The 21,512-nt window shown below is 38.8% G+C and overlaps 1 protein-coding gene and 1 pseudogene across 6 annotated transcripts in view; one reads left to right on the top strand and one right to left on the bottom strand.

Annotated features, from left to right (window-relative positions):
* Positions 1 to 21,512, bottom strand: part of CR1L (complement C3b/C4b receptor 1 like) — an 80,171-nt gene that overhangs the window by 20,570 nt on the left and 38,089 nt on the right. For all 6 annotated transcript variants that reach the window (XM_027613093.2, XM_027613094.2, XM_035722424.1 and 3 more), the window contains exon 12: positions 17,076 to 17,161. In XM_027613093.2, coding sequence (XP_027468894.2) covers positions 17,076 to 17,161 — 86 coding nt within the window. The remainder of the gene's footprint in view (positions 1 to 17,075; positions 17,162 to 21,512) is intronic.
* On the top strand, positions 1,130 to 2,007 carry LOC113933207 (annotated as a pseudogene).

Here is a 21,512-nt window from a genome sequence, read left to right as displayed (position 1 = left end):
TAAGAATAGGTTAGTGACCTGGAGGATAGAAATTTAGAAATAACTCATAAGAGGAGTGAGAACTAAGATTTTTAAAAAAGCGATGAAACCCTATGAGAGGTATTAGATATGAGAAAAACAAATATAAGGACAATGGGTCCACCAGAAGAAGAAGAGAGGGAGAAGGGAGCAAGAAGTATCTTTAGAAAAATAGTAGCTGAGAACTTCCCTAATATGGGGAAGGAATTAAACATATAAAGCCAAGAAGCTACTAGAACACCCTATTATCTCATTGCAAAAAGACCCTCCCTAAAATATCTTTTTAAAAAAAAGATTTTATTCATTTATTTGACAGAGACAGACACAGTGAGAGGGAACACAAGTGGGGAAGAGGGAGAAGCAGGCTTCCCGCCGAGCAGGGAGCCCAAGGCAGGACTCAATCCCAGGACCCTGGGATCATGACCTGAGCCAAAGGCAGATGCTTAACGACTGAGCCACCCAGGCGCCCAAACCTCCCCAAAATATCTTGTAATGAAACTGCCAAAAATCAATGATCAAGGGGAAGCGAGGAACAATATATTCAAAGTGGTGAAAGAAAAATTGCCCGCCAACAATACGTTATCTAGCAAGATTAGCCTTCAGATGTGAAAGAGAAATAAAAGCTTTCCCAGAAAAACAAAAACTGAGGGAGGGTCACCACCACCGCGAGACCTGCCTTACAAGAAGTGTTGAAAGGTCTTCAGCTGAAATGAAAAGACATCAGTGAGTGACATAACAGCAAGTGAAAATACACAGTACTCTAGCAAAGGTGAAGAATAAACCGAAAACCGTAACTCTCTATTGTTAACCACCTAATTATAATATTAAAGCTCACAGAAAAGAGCATTCAATAGAACTGTACCTACTATAATTTCACAATGACTTCACAGCATGAAAAGAAGTAAACTAACAACAAAAATATAAAAGAGGAGGAGTAGAAGGCTGGAAGCTTTATAGGTGAATGAAGATAAGGCGTTATCGGTTCTGAAGCCCGCCAGGTCCAGAAGCCTGGGTGATCCAGGTTCTGCTAGGAGAAGCCAAGCTTCCCAGAGAATGTTTCAGAAAAAGTGACGTGGAATGGGGGCATTTCGTAGACTCCTAAGAGACCTCCAGAGAAGACATGGCTTCCAGAGAAAACACAAAGAGGACAAACAGAGTGCTAAGAGTAAGTCAGCTGGATGCACTTGAACTTAAAAGGCTCTGGAGCAGCTGGTTTGGCCCCAGTTTACTCTCTGCTTTCATGGATTTAAGCCAGGTCCCTTCGCCCACTTTGAACCAGAGGTGAAAGGGTTCTTGTGGCTTTTCTTGTTGCGATTGACCGTTTACTCTAAAGATGCCACCGTGGGACATTCCATTTTGCATGTTCAGTACAAAAAACGATGTTTCCCCGAAGCCCAGGTACCAGCCTCAGTGGCTACAACAGCATGGCCACCACTTGTTTCAAAACCGCCATTTGGCGTCATTTGGCAAAGCCAGGCAGCGCGTGAATATCATGGTTGAACTTTTGAAATTAGGTGGGCTGATTAATTTCCTGATTTTCCTTCAGAGGGGCAAGTTTGCAACTTTGCCAGAACGTTCCCTAGCCATTCGTTCTGTATGTCACAAGCCCCGAAACAAAATGTGAAGTTGGCTTTGAGTATCTGACCAGGGAATTTTTCTGGCATGGTTTTGCTGAGTTTCGGATTTTTCTCTTACCACGTATTAATATCCAGAAGTTGAAAGCTGAGTGATCTTCATGATGTCTTCCTCTTACTGGTGTTCCCAACAGTGACAAGACATTAGCCACCAGCGGCAAACAGTGTTCTCTGTGCCGAGAGCGGCCCCCGCATGCCTCAGACCAGAGGAGGTGAGCATATGTTCTGTTACTACTGTGTGAAGAGTAGTTTCTTATTTGACAGGTACTTTCCTTGTCCTAAGTGTGGCACACACATACACAGTGTACAGCCACTGAAATCAGGAATCACGATGACAGCAGTGATTGCTCTTTAGAAACTAAGATTGTTTCCTCTAAGGAAAACTGTACTATGTTCAAAACTTAATATTAGTCATCCTAAGCATTCTGTTTTGGTGTCTTTTATGAGGGGATGTGCTTCTCAGCTACCGTCTTCTGTTCATTTCCAAGCATGATGAGATTCTAATCACTAGAAACCACATGATTCTGATTATATTAGGCAAACAATAATGTTTATTTTTCTTTAAATCATTGCATTCAATTCTTAATGTCGAGAATAATGGACAGTTTTTTGTCAGACTACTAAAAATGCTCTTTTATTTTGCTACTTCCTAGAAAGAGGTTAGAGTCTAAAATGATTTTGGAGGGCGCCTGGGTGGCTCAGTTGGTTAAGCGACTGCCTTCGGCTCAGGTCATGATCCTGGAGTCCCGGGATCGAGTCCCACATCGGGCTCCCTGCTCAGCAGGGAGTCTGCTTCTCCCTCTGACCCTCTTCCCTCTCGTGCTCTCTATCTCTCATTCTCTCTCTCTCAAATAAATAAATAAAATCTTTAAAAAAATAAAATGATTTTGGAGACTCTGGGATGAGTGTGTATTTATTTTTAGAGATGGCATTATAACATCATAATCTGACAATGATAAGACCCTGGCGTTTTGAGCTTTTAAGATCTAGCGCCTCAGTTGTAGTTTTAAGGTTTTCTCTAAAACCTGTTTTTGAAGGGTTCAGTTGGCTTCATGCTCAGGCAAAATGATGGCCACCAGAGGCTCCAGACTGATGTTCTGCCAGCTTTCTGGTCCGCCTGGAGTGAGAGCTTCTTGTGTAATAGTTCCAGCTAAGTCCAGGACCCCACTGTCATTGGTCTGCCTGGGATTACACATTTGTGAAGCAGGACAGAAAAGGACTACTCTTAATTACTAGATGTGTACCACGTGGACCCACAGTAGGAGAACAGGCAGTTCCACCACACAGGAAACTCAGGTGCCATCATAAGAATAGTGGATGTTGGGCAGCTAAAAACAACAGATCCTTACTAGAGTCTACATTTGCCTTTTTTATATCAAAAGTCTGTATGCATTCTTTAATTTTACCAGTGATCTGGGTTGATCAGGACATAAGTAAGTGAATCATTGACTCAGACTGCAGATTTAAAAGGATTAAATAAATCAACATTTTGTTATACCAACAACACAAAAAGATAAGGCGTTAATCAGCATAAAAAGGACTATTTTCTCTATGAGACACTTTGTATAAGCCATGTGGTAACCGCAAAGCAAAAATCTAGAGTCATAAAACATAAAAAATGAGGTGGATGACCAAATCACCATAGGAAATCACCATTTTTGCAAAGATAGAAACAGAGGGAAAAAGAAACAAAGAAGGAACAAGACAACCCGAAGGCAAATGATACAATGGCAGTAATAAGTCCTTATGTAGCAATAGTTACTCTAAATACAAATGGATGAATTCACCAATCACAAGGCCCAGAGTAGCTGAAGGCACAGATTCAGCTGAATTCAGAGTAGTTGAATTTGATAAGAAATAAGACCCAATTACATGCTGCCCACAGGAAATTCATTTCAGCTCTGAAGACACACATAGGCTCAAAGTGAAGGGATGGAGGATACTCTATGCAAGTGGAAATCAAAGAACATGGGAATACCCATACTTTATATAAGACAACACAGACTTCATGCCAAAAATGATAACAAGAGACAAAGAAGGCCATTATAAGGTGATAAAAGGGCCAATCTATGTAGAAGATATAATAATTTTAAGTATATACACACCCAACATCAAAGCACTAAATCTATTAGGCAAATACACAGGGATCTAAAGGGAGAAATAGACAACTATACAATAATAATAGGGGACTTCAGTTCCTCTATATGAACAATGGATAGATCAGACAGAAAATTAACAAGGAAACATTGGAATTGAACCATACTCTAGAACAAATGGACTTGACAGATAGATATAGAACATTCCATCCAACAGCAGCAGAATACACATTCTTCCTGAGTGCACACAAAACATTTTCCAGGATAGATCATATGATAGGGCACGAAACAAATTTCAGCAAATTTAAGATGACTGAAATCATACCAACTATTTTTTTTCTGACCACAATAGACGTTTTTTTTTTTTAGAAATCTACAACAAGAGGAAAACTGGAAAATCTATGTGGAAACTAAAAACTATGTGGAAACTAAACAACCCACTTCTGAACAACCAATGGCTCAAAGAAGAAATTAAAAAGGAAATTAAAAAATGATCACAAGACAAATAAAAATGGAAATACAACATACCAAATCTTATGGGATGCCACCAAAGCAGTTCTGAGAGGAAACTTTATAGTGATAAATGCATATAGTAAGAAACCGGAAAGATCTCAAATAAACAACCTTACTTTACACTTCAAGGAACCAGAGAAAGAAGAACAGATTAAGCCCAAAGTTATCAGAAGAAAGGAAACAATAAGATCAGAGTGGAAATAAATGAAATAGAGAACAGAAAAACAATAGACGATATCAACAAAACTAAAAGCTGGTTTTATGTAAAGATAAACAAAATTAACAAACTTTTAGCAGGACTAACTAAAAAGAGAGAGAGAGAGAAGACTCAAATAAATAAAATTAGAAATGAAAAAGGAGACATTACAACAGAAATACACAGGACCATAAGATATTATTATGAACAATTATATGCCACAAATTAAATAACCTAGAAGAAATGGATAAATTTCTAGAAACATAAAAACTACCAAGACCAACTCAGGAAGAAATAGAAAATCTAGGAGTGCCTAGGTGGCTCAGTTGGTTAAGTGTCTGCCTTCGGCTCAGGTCATGATCCCAGGGTCTGGGGATTGAGCCCCCTCAGTGGGCTTCCTGTTCAGTGGGGAGTCTGCTTCTCCCTCTCCCTCTGCCTGGTGCTCCTCCCTGCTTGTGTGCTCTCTCTCTCAAATAGATAAATCAAATCTTAAAAAAAAAAAGAAATAGAAAATCTGAAGGGACCAATAACTAGCAAAAAGATACTCAGTATACTACCAAAAACCTCTCAACATTGAAAACTCTTGGGCTGATAGCTTCACTGATGAATTCTACCAAACGTTCAAAGAAAAATTAATACCAACCCCTCTCAAACCTTTCCAAACAACTGTGGAGATGAGAATATGTCTAACCTCATTCTATGAGACCAGCATTAGATTACCCTGACACCAATGCCAGATCAGGACACCACAAGAAAAGTAAACTGTAGACCAATAACCTTGATGATATAGATGCAAAGTTCTCAACAAAATATTAGCAAGCCCAATTCAAACACATAAAGAGGATTATACACTATGATCAAGGGGGATTTATCCCTGGGATGTAAGGATGCTTCAACAAACACAAGTCAATAAATATAACCATCACAGAATAAAACGAAAAATTTTAAGTCATATGATCATCTCAATAGAGGCAGAAAAGAGTATTTGACAAAATACAATATCCTTCATGATAAAAACCCTTGGCAGATTGGGTATAGAAGGAACATACCCTAATGTAATAAAGGTCATATGTGACAAACCCGTGACTAACATTATACCCAGTGGAGAAAAATGGGAAGTTTTTTCTCTAAGATCAGGAACAGGACAAGGGTGCCCACTCTTACCACCCTTACTCAGTGTGGTACTGGACATCTTAGCTAGAGCAATTAGGCAAAACAACAAAATAAAAGTCACACAGAGGGTAGGCAAGATGGCGGAGGAGTAGGAGACCTAGATTTCGTCTGGTCTCAGGAATTCAGCTGAATAGGGATCAAACCATTCGGAACACCTACAAACTCAACAGGAGATCGAAGAGGAGAGTAGCAACAACTCTCTGAACAGAGAAGCGACCACTTACTGGAAGGTAGGGCGTGCGGAGAAGTGAATCCGAGGCGATATTCGGGAGGATAGACGGCGGGGGAGGGGCCTCCGCCGGCCGCTTCTGGCAAGTGCTAGAGCCGCGGAGCACAGAATCGGAACTTTTAGAAGTTGGCTCGGCTGAGGGACATCGCTGCAGTGGCTAAGCAGGGTTGGAACCCTCACGGGACAGTGTGGTCTCAGGACCCTTGGGGTCACAGAAAGACCGGGGGTGCCTGAGTGAGGCAGAGCTCCCAGATACCGGAGCGGGGAAGCCGGCTGCAGGGACGGAGCCGAGGCGCGGGCTCTCAGCTCGGGGTGGCCATAAACTGTGATCCGCGGCCCAGTCGGGCCACTGCTCCTCCAGCAGGGACCCAACAAGCGGCAGAGCTGGGGAGACTCCCCTTCCTCCAAGGGGAGGAGCGGCGCGGGAGCGCACCGCAGGGATCTGCTGGGTTTGGAGACTCCACACGGGGTCGGGTGCCAGAGATAGAAACGCTGGGTCACAGGCCGGGTGAGCACGGAGTGCGGCTGGAGACCAGGGAGACGGGAGTGATTGCTTTTCTCTGGCGGCGAACTGAGGAGCGGGGCCCCGAGTTCTCGGCTCCTCCAGGTGGAGATTGGGAGGCCACCATTTTCACCCTGGTCCTCCAAAGCTGTACTGAGAGCTTGCAGGGAACAAAAGCTCCTGAGAGCAAACCCGAGCAGCTTCCTTAGCCCAGACCGACAAGGGCGGGGCAATTCCGCCTCCGGCAAAGACATTTGGAAACCACAGCAACAGGACCCTCCCCCAGAGGATCAGCACGAACAGCCAGCAAGCCAAGACCAAGTTTACCGATCAAGGAGAACGGGAGAACTCCAGCGCTAGGGGAATACTGCACATAGAATTCATGGCCTTTTTTTTACCATGATTCATTAGTTCATCAAAGTTAATTTTTGGGCACCTGGGTGGCTCAGTTGGTTAAGCGACTGCCTTCGGCTCAGGTCATGATTCTGGAGTGCCGGGATCGAGTCCCACATCGGGCTCTCTGCTCAGCAGGGAGTCTGCGTCTCCCTCTGACCCTCCCCCCCCATGCTCTCTCTCTCATTCTCTCTCTCAAATAAATAAATAAATAAAATCTTAAAAAAAAAAGTTAATTTTTGTTAACTGTTTTTTTTTTTATTTTTCTTTTTCCCTTTTTCAACCAACATCTTATTAATCCCTTTTAAAAAAAAACATTTTTTATTTTTCATTTTTAGAGTCATATTTTATCCCTTCATAGTAGTTACCCTTATTTTTGGCATATATATATAAGTTGTTCTCTCTTTAAAATTTTGAGATACAGTTTCTTCTAACAGATCAAAATATACCCTAAATCACTAGTTTATGGCTTTGTTCTAGTCTCCTGCCTGATCACATTCTCTCCCTTTTTCCTTTTTTTTTTCTTAAATCTTTCTTTTTTCAAACAACTTCTTATCTTATCAAATCCTTTTATAAAATCTTTTATAATTTTCATCTTTACAGTCATCTTCCATCCCTTCATTGTATCAACCCTTATTTTGTACATATATGTCTTTCTTCCTTTAAAATTTTAGGAGGCACTTTTTTCTAACAGACCAAAATATGCCCAAAATCTAGTGTGTGGCACTGATCTATGCACTAGCCTGATCATATTTGAACATATTCTGCTTTTTTTGTATTGTTCTGTTTTTGTTTTTATCTTTTTTTCTTTTTTTTTTTTTCTCTTTCTTTTTTCTTTCTTTCCCTTTCTTTTCCCCTGGTTTCAGGTCTTTTCTGATTTGTATACAGTATATTTGCTGGGGACGTTGTAAACCTGTTAGCATTTGGTTCTCTCATTCATCTATTCTCCTCTGGACAAAATGACAAGACGAAAAAAATCACCTCAGCAAAAAGAACAAGAGGTAGTACCGTCAGCCAGGGACCTACTCAATACGGACATTAGTATGATGTTGGACCTAGAGTTCAGAATCATGACTTTAAAGATACTAGCTGGGCTTGAAAAAAGCATGGAAGTTATTAGAGAAACCCTTTCTGGAGAAATAAAAGAACTAAAATCTAACCAAGTCGAAATCAAAAAGACTATTGATGAGGTGCTATCAAAAATGGGGGCACTAAATGCTAGGATAAATGAGGCAGAAGAGAGAATCAGTGATATAGAAGACCAAATGATGGAAAATAAAGAGGCTGAGAAAAAGAGAGAGAAACAACTACAGGATCACGAGGGCAGAATTCGAGAGATAAGTGATACGATAAGACGAAACAACATTAGAATAATTGGGATCCCAGAAGAAGAAGAGAGAGAGAGAGGGGCAGAAGGTATATTGGAGCAAATAATAGCAGAGAACTTCCCTAATGTGAGGAAGGAAACAGGCATCAAAATCCAGGAGGCACAGAGAACCCCTCTCAAAATCAATAATAATAGGTCAACACCCCGACATCTAATAGTAAAACTTACGAGTCTCAGAGACAAAGAGAAAATCCTGAAAGCAGCTCGGGAGAAGAGATATGTAACCTACAATGGTAGAAACATTAGATTGGCAACAGACCTATCCACAGAGACCTGGCAGGCCAGAAAGGACTGGCAAGATATCTTCAGAGCACTAAACGAGAAAAATATGCAGCCAAGAATACTATATCCAGCTAGGCTGTCATTGAAAATAGAAGGAGAGAGAAAAAGCTTCCAGAACAAACAAAAACTAAAGGAATTTGCAAACACGAAACCAGCCCTCCAAGAAATATTGAAAGGGGTCCTCTAAGCAAAGAGAGAGCCTAAAAGCAGCAAAGATCAGAAAGGAACACAGACAACATACAGTTAACAGTCACCTTACAGGCAATACAATGGCACTAAATTCATACCTTTCAATAGTTACCCTGAATGTAAATGGGCTCAATGCCCCAATCAAAAGACACAGGCTATCAGATTGGATTAAAAAACAAGACCCATCCATATGCTGTCTGCAAGAGACTCATTTTAGACCCAAAGACACCCCCAGATTGAAAGTGAGGGGGTGGAAAACCATTTACCATGCTAATGGACACCAAAAGAAAGCTGGGGTGGCCATCCTTATATCAGACAAACTAGATTTTAAAACAAAGACTGTAATAAGAGATGAGGAAGGACACTATATCCTACTTAAAGGGTCTATCCAACAAGAAGATCTAACAATTGTAAATATCTATGCCCCGAACATGGGAGCAGCCAATTATATAAGGCAATTAATAACAAAAGCAAAGAAACACATTGACAACAGTACAATAATAGTGGAGGACTTTAACACCCCCCTGACTGAAATGGACAGATCATCTAAGCAAAATATCAACAAGGAAATAAAGACTTTAAATGACACACTGGACCAAATGGACTTCACATACATATTCAGAACATTCCATCCCAAAGCAACGGAATACACATTCTTCTCTAGTGCCCATGGAACATTCTCCAGAATTGATCACGTCCTAGGTCACAAATCAGGTCTCAACCAGTACCAAAAGACTGGGATCATTCCCTGCATATTTTCAGACCACAATGCTTTGAAACTAGAACTCAATCACAAGAGGAAAGTCGGAAAGATCTCAAATACATGGAGGCTAAAGAGCATCCTACTAAAGAATGAATGGGTCAACCAGGAAATTAAAGAAGAATTAAAAAAATTCATGGAAACCAATGAAAATGAAAACACAACTGTTCAAAATTTTTGGGATACAGCAAAGGCAGTCCTGAGAGGAAAGTATATAGCAATACAAGCCTTTCTCAAGAAACAAGAAGGGTCTCAAATACACAACCTAACCCTACACCTAAAGGAGTTGGAGAAAGAACAGCAAATAAAGCCTAAACCCAGCAGGAGAAGAGAAATAATAAAGATCAGAGCAGAAATCAATGAACTAGAAACCAAAAGAACAGTAGAACAGATCAACGAAACTAGGAGCTGGTTCTTTGAAAGAATTAACAAGATTGATAAACCCCTGGCCAGACTTATCAAAAACAAAAGAGAAATGACCCAAATCAACAAAATCATGAATGAAAGAGGAGAGATCACAACCAACACCAAAGAAATAAAAACAATCATAAGAACATATTATGAGCAACTCTATGCCAGCAAATTAGATAACCTAGAAGAAATGGGTGCATTCCTAGAGATGTATCAACTACCAAAATTGAACCAGGAAGAAATAGAAAACCTGAACAGACCTATAACCACTAAGGAAATTGAAGGAGTCATCAAAAATCTCCCAAGAAACAAAAGCCCAGGGCCAGATGGCTTCCCAGGGGAATTCTATCAGACATTTCAAGAAGAATTAATACCTATTCTCCTGAAACTGTTCCAAAAAATAGAAATGGAAGGAAAACTTCCGAACTCATTTTATGAGGCCAGCATTACCTTGATCCCAAAACCAGACAAAGACCCCATCAAAAAGGGGAATTACAGACCAATATCCTTGATGAACATGGATGCAAAAATTCTCACCAAAATACTAGCCAATAGGATCCAACAGTACATTAAAAGGATTATTCACCACGACCAAGTGGGATTTATCCCTGGGCTGTAAGGCTGGTTCAACATCCGCAAATCAATCAACGTGATACAATACATGAACAAAAGAAAGAACAAGAATCATATGATCCTCTCAATAGATGCAGAAAAAGCATTTGACAAAGTACAGCATCCTTTCTTGATCAAAACTCTTCAGAGTATAGGGTTAGAGGGTACATACCTCAATATCATAAAAGCCATCTATGAAAAACCTACAGCGAATATCATTCTCAATGGGGAAAAGCTGAGAGCTTTTCCCCTAAGGTCAGGAACGTGGCAGGGATGTCCACTCTCACCACTGCTATTCAACATAGTATTAGAAGTCCTAGCCACAGCCATCAGACAACAAAAAGAAATCAAAGGCATCCAAATCGGCAAAGAGGAAGTCAAACTCTCACTCTTTGCAGATGATATGATACTGTATGTGGAAAACCCAAAAGACTCCACCCCAAAACTGCTAGAACTCATACAGGAATTCAGTCAAGTAGCAGGCTATAAAATCAATGCACAGAAATCAGTGGCATTCCTATACACCAACAACAAGACAGAAGAGAGAAAAATCAAGGAGTCGATCCCATTTACAATTGCACCCAAAACCATAAGATACCTAGGAATAAATTTAACCAAAGAGGCAAAGGATCTGTACTCAGAAAACTACAAAATACTCATGAAAGAAATTGAAGAAGACACAAAGAAATGGAAAAACGTTCCATGCTCATGGATTGGGAGAACCAACATTGTGAAGATGTCAATGCTACCTAGAGCAATCTACACATTCAATGCAATCCCCATCAAAATACCATCCACTTTTTTCAAAGAAATGGAACAAATAATCCTAAAATTTGTATGGAACCAGAAGAGACCCCGAATAGCCAGAGGAATATTGAAAAAGAAAAGCAAAGCTGGCGGCATCACAATTCCGGAGTTCCAGCTCTATTACAAAGCTGTCATCATCAAGACAGTATGGTACTGGCACAAAAACAGACACATAGATCAATGGAACAGAATCGAGAGCCCAGAAATGGACCCTCAACTTTATGGTCAACTTATCTTTGACAAAGCAGGAAAGAATGTCCAATGGAAAAAAGACAGTCTCTTCAACAAATGGTGTTGGGAAAATTGGTCAGCCACATGCAGAAGAATGAAACTGGACCATTTCCTTACACCACACACAAAAATAGACTCCAAATGGTTGAAAGACCTAAACGTGAGACAGGAGTCCATCAAAATCCTAAAGGAGAACACAGGTAGCAACCTCTTCGACCTCAGCCGCAGCAACTTCTTCCTAGAAACATCGCCAAAGGCACGGGAAGCCAGGGCAAAAATGAACTATTGGGATTTCATCAAGATAAAAAGCTTTTGCACAGCAAAAGAAACAGTCCACAAAACCAAAAGACAACCGACAGAATGGGAGAAAATATTTGCAAATGACAGATCAGATAAAGGGCTAGTATCCAAAATCTATAAAGAACTTATCAAACTCAACACCCAAAGAACAACTAATCCAATCAAGAAATGGGCAGAAGACATGAACAGACATTTTTCCAAAGAAGACATCCAAATGGCCAACAGGCACATGAAAAAGTGCTCAACATCGCTCGGCATCAGGGAAATCCAAATCAAAACCTCCATCAGATACCACCTCACACCAGTCAGAATGGCTAAAATTAACAAGTCAGGGAACGACAGATGTTGGCGCGGATGTGGAGAAAGGGGAACCCTCCTACACTGTTGGTGGGAATGCAAGCTGGTGCAACCCCTCTGGTAAACAGTATGGAGGTTCCTCAAACAGTTGAAATTAGAGCTACCATTCGATCCAGCAATTGCACTACTGGGTATTTATCACAAAGATACAAATGTAGGGACCCAAAGGGGTACGTGCACCCCAATGTTTATAGCAGCAATGTCCACAATAGCCAAACTGTGGAAAGAGCCAAGATGTCCATTGACAGATGAATGGATAAAGAAGATGTGGTATATATACACAATGAAATATTATGCAGCCATCAAAAGGAATGAGATCTTGCCATTTGCAACGACGTGGATGGAACTGGAGGGTCTTATGCTTAGTGAAATAAGTCAATCAGAGAAAGACATGTATTATATGACCTCACTGATATGAGGAGTTCTTAATCTCAGGAAATAAACTGAGTGTTACTGGAGTAGTTGGGGGTGGGAGGGATGGGGTGGCTGGGTGATAGACATTGGGGAGGGTATGTGCTACGGTGAGCACTGTGAGTTGTGCAAGACTGTTGAATCACAGATCTGTACTTCTGAAACAAATAACGCAACATATTTTAAGAAAAAAGAAAAAGAAGAAGATAACAGGAGAGGAAGAATGAAGGGGAGTAAGTCAGAGGGGGAGATGAACCATGAGAGATGATGGACTCTGAAAAACAAACTGAGGGTTCTAGAGGAGGGAGGGTAGGGGGATGGGTTAGCCTGGTGATGGGTATTAAAGAGGGCACATTCTGCATGGAGCACTGGGTGTTATGAACAAACAATGAATCATGGAACACTACATCAAAAACTAATGATGTAATATATGGTGATTAACATAACAATAAAAAAATTAAAAAAAAGATATAAATCAGAACTGGAATACTTAAATATGGTAAAATGAAGATGTGTAAAAACGTGAAAGCACTCTAACCCTATTTTCATCCTGTCACATATTAATGTAGAAAATATTCAAGATCTATGCGATTTAAGTGATATATGCCTGATGTGAGTATATGTAAAGGAGAAGGTTGCATGTAGAATAAACTATCCAAAGTTAAAAAAAAAAAAAATTCACACAAACTGGGAGGGAACAAGTAAAACTGTCACTATCTGCAGATGATATGATTCTGTAGAGTGAAAATCCAAAAAACTCAAACAAAAAACACTTAGAACTAATCAGTGATTTCAGTAAAGTTGCAGGATATGAAATCAAGATACAGTAATCATTTGCTTTTCTATACACTAAGAATGAAACATCTGGAAAAGAAATCAAGAAACTTTCCCATTAATAATAACATCAAAAAGAATAAAATACTTAGGAATAAGTTTAACCAAGTAAGTGAAAAATCTGTATAATGAGAACTACAAGACCTGGCTGAAAGAAATCAGACAAGACACAAACAAATGGAAAGACAACCTATGTTCATAGATTGGAAAAATAAATATTGTGAAAACATCTATACTACCCAAACCCATCTATAGATTCAACACAATCCACATCAAAATACCAATGGCATTCTTCATAGAAATAGAAAAAAAAAAATCCTAAAATTTGTCTGGAACCACCACGTAAACACAAATCAACACACAAAGACCCAGATTGGCCAAAGCAATTTTGATTAATAAGAACAAAGCTTCAGGTATCACATTCTGATTTCAAACTACACTACAAGGCTACAGTAATAAAAACAGTATGGTACTGGCACAAAATCGGATACAAGGGCCATTAGAACAGAATAGAGAGCTCAGAATGAAGTTTCTAGTTATACAGCCAATTTATAGTTGACAAGAGAGCCAAGAGCAGCACTCAAAAAAAATTCACTCAAAATGGATCAAAGGCTTAAATATAAGACCTGATGCTACAAGACTCCCAGAAGAAAGTGAAGAGAAGAGTGTCCTTGACATTGGTCTTGGCAATGACTTTTTGGATATGACACTAAAAGCACAAATGAGCAAAATCAACAAATGGGACTACAAGAAACCTGAAAACTTTTGCACAGCAAAAGAGACAATTAACAAAATGAAGAGGCAACCTACAGGACGGAAGAGCATTTTGCAAGCAATATATCAGATAAGGGGTTAATTTCCAAAATATACAAAGGACTCATACAACTCAATAACAAAACCCAAACAATCTGATTTAAGAAGGGCAAGGGTACACTTATCTTGCTGAGCACTGAGTAAGGCATAGAATTGTTGAATCATTATATTGTACACCTGAAACTGATATAATACTGTATGTTAATTATACTTCAGTAAAAAAATGGGCAAAAAACCCTAAATACACCTTTTTCTTAAGAAGACAGAAATGGCCAACGGGTACATGAAAAGATGCTCAACATCACCAATCATCAGGGAAATGTAAATCTACACCACAATGAGGTGTCACTCCATGCCCAGTGGAATGGCCATCAGCAAGAAGACAAATTTTAACAAGTGCTGATGAGGGTGTGGAAAAGATAACTCCTGTACACAATTGAGGCAGCTACAATGGAAAACAGTATTGAGGGTCCTAAAAAATTTAAAAATAGGACTCCCATATGATCCAGTTACCCATATGATTCCACTTCTGGGTATTTATCCAAAGAAAAGTAAAACACTAACTCAAAAACATATGGGGCGCCTGGGGTGGCTCAGTCGGTTAAGCCTTGCCCTTGGCTCAGGTCATGATCCTGGGGTCCTGGGATCAAGCCCAGCATCAGGCCCCCTGCTTAGTGGGGAGTCTGCTTCTCCCTCTCCCTCTGCCCCCCCCTTCTCATGCACTTGCTTGTGCTCCCTCTCTCTCTCAAATGAATAAACAAAGCCCAAAAACATATATGCAGCCCATCTCATTGCAGCATTATTTACAACAGCCAAGCTTTGTAAACAACTGTGTCCAACAATAGATGAATGGATAAAGAAGATGTGGTGCCTACATACAATGGAATATTATTTGGCCATGAGAGAGGAGGACATCCTGCCATTTGCTGCAACATGGAGAGACTTCGAGTACGTTATGCCAAGTGACATAAGTCAGAGAGAGAAAGACAAGTATTATACAGTACCACTTACATGTGGAATGTAAAAAAAGCCAAACTTGTAAAAATAGAGAATAAAATGGTGATTACCAGGGGTCAGGGTGTGGCGAGACAGGACAGATGTTGTTTAATAGTACAAACTTCCAATGAGTAGTAAAGAAACGCTTAGGGATATAATGCACAGCACATTGCATTAGACAATATTGTATGATGATCATCAAATGTGCTAGGAGATGAGAACTTAATTATTCTAACTACTAAAAAGAAAGGATAATTATGTTAAAGTGATAGAAGTGTTAATTATCACTACAATGGCATCATATTACAATTTATGATAGTAACAAATTAACATGCTGTACGCTTTAAATTTACACAATGCTGTATGTCAAATATATTTCAAAAAAAAGGGAGAAAAGAAATATACAAGATAAGGCACGAGAAATGAAATATTCACAGATTCAGAGGTAAATGGCAAATGATTACTATGTTCTATCATCACATAATAATTTTTAAATACTCATGTAAGTGCCTACATACATGTTTGCATACACGTATATGGGTAACCAATACTGACTCAGTTAAAGGTTTATTGACCTATAAATAGAGATGTGGAAACATTTTTCATGAAAGACATCCCCCTGGAAAATTGATATGGTAATTGATGGTATCTTCCTATTTTGAATTTTTTTCAGAGAATTTTAAATTTTTGGCAGGTAAAGGAGACACCTTGTATATGGCTCCTCAACCATTTCTTTGAATCTTGAAAAGCCAATGTTATTTTCTTTTTATGAATACTTGTGAATATAATGAACACATTTCTTAGGGAAAATTTATAAAATATGGACAAGCAAAAAGAAGAAAATGACGATGGTCCAAAAAGAACGATTTTTAGCAACTTAATGTATATTGTTTCAGATATGTATATATTCATATGCTCCTGTGGCTATGAATATATTTTCTACAGGATCATATTTGGTGGCTGAATAATATTCAGGCATGTAGATAACATAAATACACTATCTGTTTCCACAAGGGTGAGGCATCTCAATCTCCAATTTCTCATGGCATACTTTTGCCTTTCTTTCTTCAAAACTTATCAAACTTCTTCCATCAGCTGTTTTCCAATCATGCTGAGCATTTAGATTTTTAACATTTTCTGTTGTCCTAAATATTGTTGCACTGAGTGCCTGTGGACCAAAATCATGGGAAAATTCCATGATTATTTCCTTGGGATAAATTCTGGGAAATAGAATTACTAGGTGAAAGGGCATTTACATTAAGGCTTTTGTATATATTGCTCATAAGCCTTCCAGATGTTTATGCCCACTTTCACTTGTCATCAGTTCTGTGTGTGATCCTGATTTCTTCCAGCCTTAATATTTTACCAATTTGCAATCTGTCACCCATCCATGCTCCTCAGAGTTTTGGAAGTTCACCTTACAACATCTCACTGAAAAGATGCAGGGTCAACTAATAAAGAACAAATACAACCAGGGCATGAACCTGGAAGAATTTGAAGAAAGGATAAAGTGCAAGATGACCTGTGGCTTAGGGCAATCATTAAGATTTATGAGATCTTATTTCATTTTTCAGAGTAAAAATAATAAGGAAGGCAGTAATCTACTTCTTGGGCTTATAATGTGCTATTAAGAGGTGGTAGAGACAAATTTTATTTTTTTCACTGTCTTTTAAATTTAGTCATGAGGAAAATTTTTACCCTGGAAAGTGTTTACTATCAAATTAGGAAAGGAAGGCAATTTTACGTGAGTTCCAGAAAATAACCTCCTAAAATAAAGAAACACCTGGAGGACTATGCAGCACATGACTCCAAGTTTTGAATATCTGAGAGACTACTCTCTGCAAGATGGACTGGATTTCCACTTTGTAACACAGGACAGATTTGGATGGAACAGAGGGAACTGAGGGAAAAAAAAAACCACTTCAACTCACCCTCACACATAGGTGCTTCCTTATCCCAAGTGACCGTACTGCCCAAGAGGAGACAAGCTGCGGAAGGAGAGCCAATGAGTCGATACCTAGAAGCAAAGAATGGAAAATTATACTCTACACTTATTTTCTACTTAAGTTACCATGAGAAAAGAATTGCAGGTAGATGTTACAAATTACAGGCAGATTAAAACATAGGAGACGCCAAGGAAGAAACTTCATCTCCATCTGCAAATTGGTCCTTTACTTCTAAGGACGTTTACATTCTCACCGCTTTCATCCATGTTTATTGCTAGTCCCTCACCACTGAATGCAATAATGCCCTTCTTCATGGGACATTTTGTACTTGTCTTTATGGAACCTCAAGAGCTATTCTCTCTATGTAGTACTTCCATCTGGGAAATGATAAGCTCCTGGATTAACAGGGAAGATGTCTTATTGACATATTTATATTCTCTAGAACCTTGCCTAGAGACTTTCAACCACGTGGTACTCAAAAAATAGCTGTTGAGTGAAGGATAGGATGCTGGCTTTGCTAAGATGACTCATATGTAAAAGGAGGGAGTACTTACCTATTGTGCCATAAAATCATTCAAAGTAGGTCACAAAGATTGGAACATTTCATCATCACTTATTTTTTTATTTATTAGGTATCTATATTGTTATTGTAAGAAATGTCACAAAGGATATTCAACTAAGCTATTCACACATTCCACGTAGAGTAGGGTTAAACTTGACTAAGTAAAAAGGTAAGGGGTATAATGTAATGTAATATAACAGTGAGTAGTTACTGGAACAGCTAAGAGCTTTGCTTTTTGATTACCCAAGACATGTGATCAGGGCAGTAACCACTTGTAGCAGAGTCTACTGGTATCTCTAGTATCTACTTTCCTCTTTGGCATTAGTAATGGAACCCTGTATTTTTAACTGGGCCATTGGCCACATTCATAAAGGTTCCCTACAGTTGTGTATAGCCATGTGACCAAGTTCTGGCTGCAGGGATGCACCTAGAGTGTCTTGTGAAACTTCTGGAAAGTGTCTTTAAAGGGATGGGTATTCCTTTCTTCCATTGTTTCTCTTTGCTGGCTGGAGTTGGACCATGGGATGACACAGTCTCAAATGGAAGGATCCCAGGTTTATGCAGATCATGGAGCCACCTTAACTTAGCCCTGGATTTGTACATTTTACTGTTTTCTTGGAGAACTGCCCCTGCTTCTTAACCTGAGACAGAAGTAAAATATTATCTTATTTAAGCCTCTGTTATTTTGTTTGTCCTGTCTTTTACAGCTTAATCTAATCCTAACTTATATACCAGGTCTTCCAAAATCAGTGATATAAAGGTGACGGGAACTATGTGGGTAGAGCAATGGCAGTGAATACTTTTGTAGACACATTGAGTCACTTTTATATTTAGGTAGTGATTGAGTTTTACTTATTGTTGCTTGTTTTTTTTTTTATTAACTATGTTGTAAAATCTTTTCAAATGTGCCAACAAAATTTACTCTTCAAAATTTCTTCAAAGAAACAATTTGAGAAGCAGTAGTGTATTTCCCTCTGCCTTTCTCCTATCATGCATTTAACAGTTGTCTTATGAGCACAGGATCATGGATGTCCCCTGACTTTTGACTACAGACATTGCTTTTAATGTGTTCACTATGACTAAGTTAGAGAATTGAAGTAAAAAATGTGAGGCAGGTTCCAGTCTATGTATGGCTGTAAAAAACGGAGTATTTTTGAATGTATTATGAAACACTAATACGCTCTCCAGTAGCAATTATGTTGTAATTTTTCTGACTTGATTTCCCATCTCTCTGAAATTCTTTTACTCAAGCCTACTCCTTAGCTTCCCTGGACATTAGGAATTCAGGTGGCCATGAAGCTAAACCACTGATCAAGAAGAGCCATGAGATTCCCTTCCCTACAGGCAATAGGCACACTGTGCAGAAGCATGCTGAGACAGACATTAGAGAGGCTATTACATAAGGTCAGGGATGGGATATGTAGGGGCTGGAACATGGTGCTACTCTGTCCTTCCTATTTTGTTCAAGGACTTTCAACTAGTTTGGAGTAGAGGGGCTCTATGGAGACATTCAATAGGCTGCAAATGATTAAAAGTAGCTCACAGATATGATTCTGCAGCACATTCAACTGTGTGTTAAACTTTGTATCTTACAGACAATGTAAGCTTTCTTTCTAGGAGCCATTTATAAAAGTTGTAACATATCATTCCTCAGAGTGTACCCCAGTAAATTTGCACATAGGAAAAATCAAAACAGCTATACACTCTCATTATAATACAATAACACTAGCAATTTAATAACCACAGGATAAATACAAAATTCAAAAGTTTGGATCTTGGTCAAAGACAAAAATAAAACAGCCATTGCAGATTACTTGTAGGATAAGAATAACACATGATCAGCGAGTCATGTGCTCCACTCTTCAAAGTGTTTAACATAGATTCACTTACTTAATCTTTAAAATAATGCTTTGAAGTGAATATTATGCCTAGCTCCCATTTTATAAGAGAGAAAACAGAGTTTAACAAATCTGTTCAAATTCACATGACAGATATTGAGGTTAGAGTTTGAATGTCAATTGGCCTCAGCAGCCTGTAGTGATAAACCCGACATTATTCAGTGCCTTCATTATAAATGCTGATGCAAATATTACTCGTTGAAAATTTCTGGGGTGCTAATGCCAAAACTGTCTTTAGAGAAAATTTAATACTTTTGTTATTTGACAAGAAAAATTTCAGGGGCACCTGGGTGGCTCAGTTGGTTAAACATCTGACTTTGGCTCAGGTCATGATCTCAGGGTCCTGGGATGGAGCCCCACGTCTCTGTGCTAAGTGGGGGGTGTGCTTGTCCCTCTGTCCCCAACCCCTGTACTCTTTCTCTCTCAAATAAATAAATAAATAAATAAAATCTTTAAAAAAATAAAAAAAGAAAATTTTCAAATAAATGAACCCAACGTTTTACTTTAGATGTTTTAAAGACTATAAACATGAACATATAAAGGAAGCTGGTCTGAGGAATTAATAAATCAATAAGTATGAAAAATAGAACAGAAATGATAAGTAAATCTAAGAGCAGTTTCTTTAAATAGAATAGAAATGATAAGCAAATCTAAGAGCAGTTTCTTTAAATAGAGTAGAAATGATAAACAAATCTAAGAGCAGTTTCTTTAAAGGCTGATTAAAACAAACAAATCTTGGTCAATTGTAACTTCACAAAAGAACAAATCTACAGATACACAAGAATGAGAAAATAGTTATAATCATAGATATTGAGGAAATTTTTATAAAGGACACATTATAAAATACTTTATAAAAATATTATGTCCTCTCTCTCCCAAGGAAATTGAAAACATCTGTGAGATGTGTCATTTTGTAGGAAAAATATAATTTGTCAGGATGTACGTAGAAATAGGTAGAACAGCTGATAAACCCTTATCTGTCTGAGTCTCTGTTTTCAATCTGTGTGGATACACACCTAGGATTGGAATTGCTGGGTCACATGGTAATTCCACGGTAACTCTGGAGTCACTGAACTGCTTCCCACAGCGGCCGCCCCAGTTCACATGCGCACTAGCGATCCCACTAGCAACCACAAGGGTTCCATTTTCTCTACATCCTCCCTATACTTTATTTTTCATTAAAAAAAATTTTTTTTAGAGCCATCCTATAACATGTGAAATGGGTTTGATGTGTGTTTTTTTAATGACTAATATTTAGTATCTGTTCATGTGTTTCCTGGACATTTGTATATCCTCTTTGGAGAAATGTCTATTCCAATCCTTTGCCCATTTTTTCAATTGCATTGTAAGCATTTCTGTTGTTGAATTGCAGGACTTCTTTATATAATCTGTGTATGAAATCCTCGTTAGAGAAATGATTTACAAATATTCTTTGCCAATCTGTGGGCTCTCTTTTCACTGTCTTGATAACGTCATTGATGTTGACTGGGGCTACAGTCATTTGAAGGACTGATGAACTAAGAAATCAGAAGTCCTTGTTGGGGGCAGGAGGGTGGTGGTGAGGGCAGAATCGATGATTTCCAGATACGGCACTGATGCTTGTGTCCAATTTAACCAGCTCTCCCTTCTAAGGGCAACTGAGCTCAATGGACATCTGGGTTACATGTGAATTTTCAGATAAAAATCCTAGAAGAACTCATAGCAAAATATTAACTATGATGAGTGGTAGAATGCTGGGTGGTGATTTTTTTGATTTTTGTGTTATTCATGGCTTCCAAATATGTCTGATGCATATATGTTTACTTTTCTAATCCAATTAAATTCTATTTTTTTCTCTGAATTTATTGTGGCAACTGAAAGTACACATTCCTTAATTGCTCCCTCTACGTCGAGGCAGTGGTATCTAGCATGGTTCCCTGTGCCAAGGGAAAGTTGAGGGCAAGAACTCCATGAATGATCCTG

Source organism: Zalophus californianus, chromosome 10 (assembly GCF_009762305.2).
Source record: "Zalophus californianus isolate mZalCal1 chromosome 10, mZalCal1.pri.v2, whole genome shotgun sequence".
NCBI lineage: Eukaryota > Metazoa > Chordata > Mammalia > Carnivora > Otariidae > Zalophus > Zalophus californianus.
Note: the sequence above shows the minus strand (reverse complement) of the source record. Positions and strands in the feature narration are given on the sequence as shown.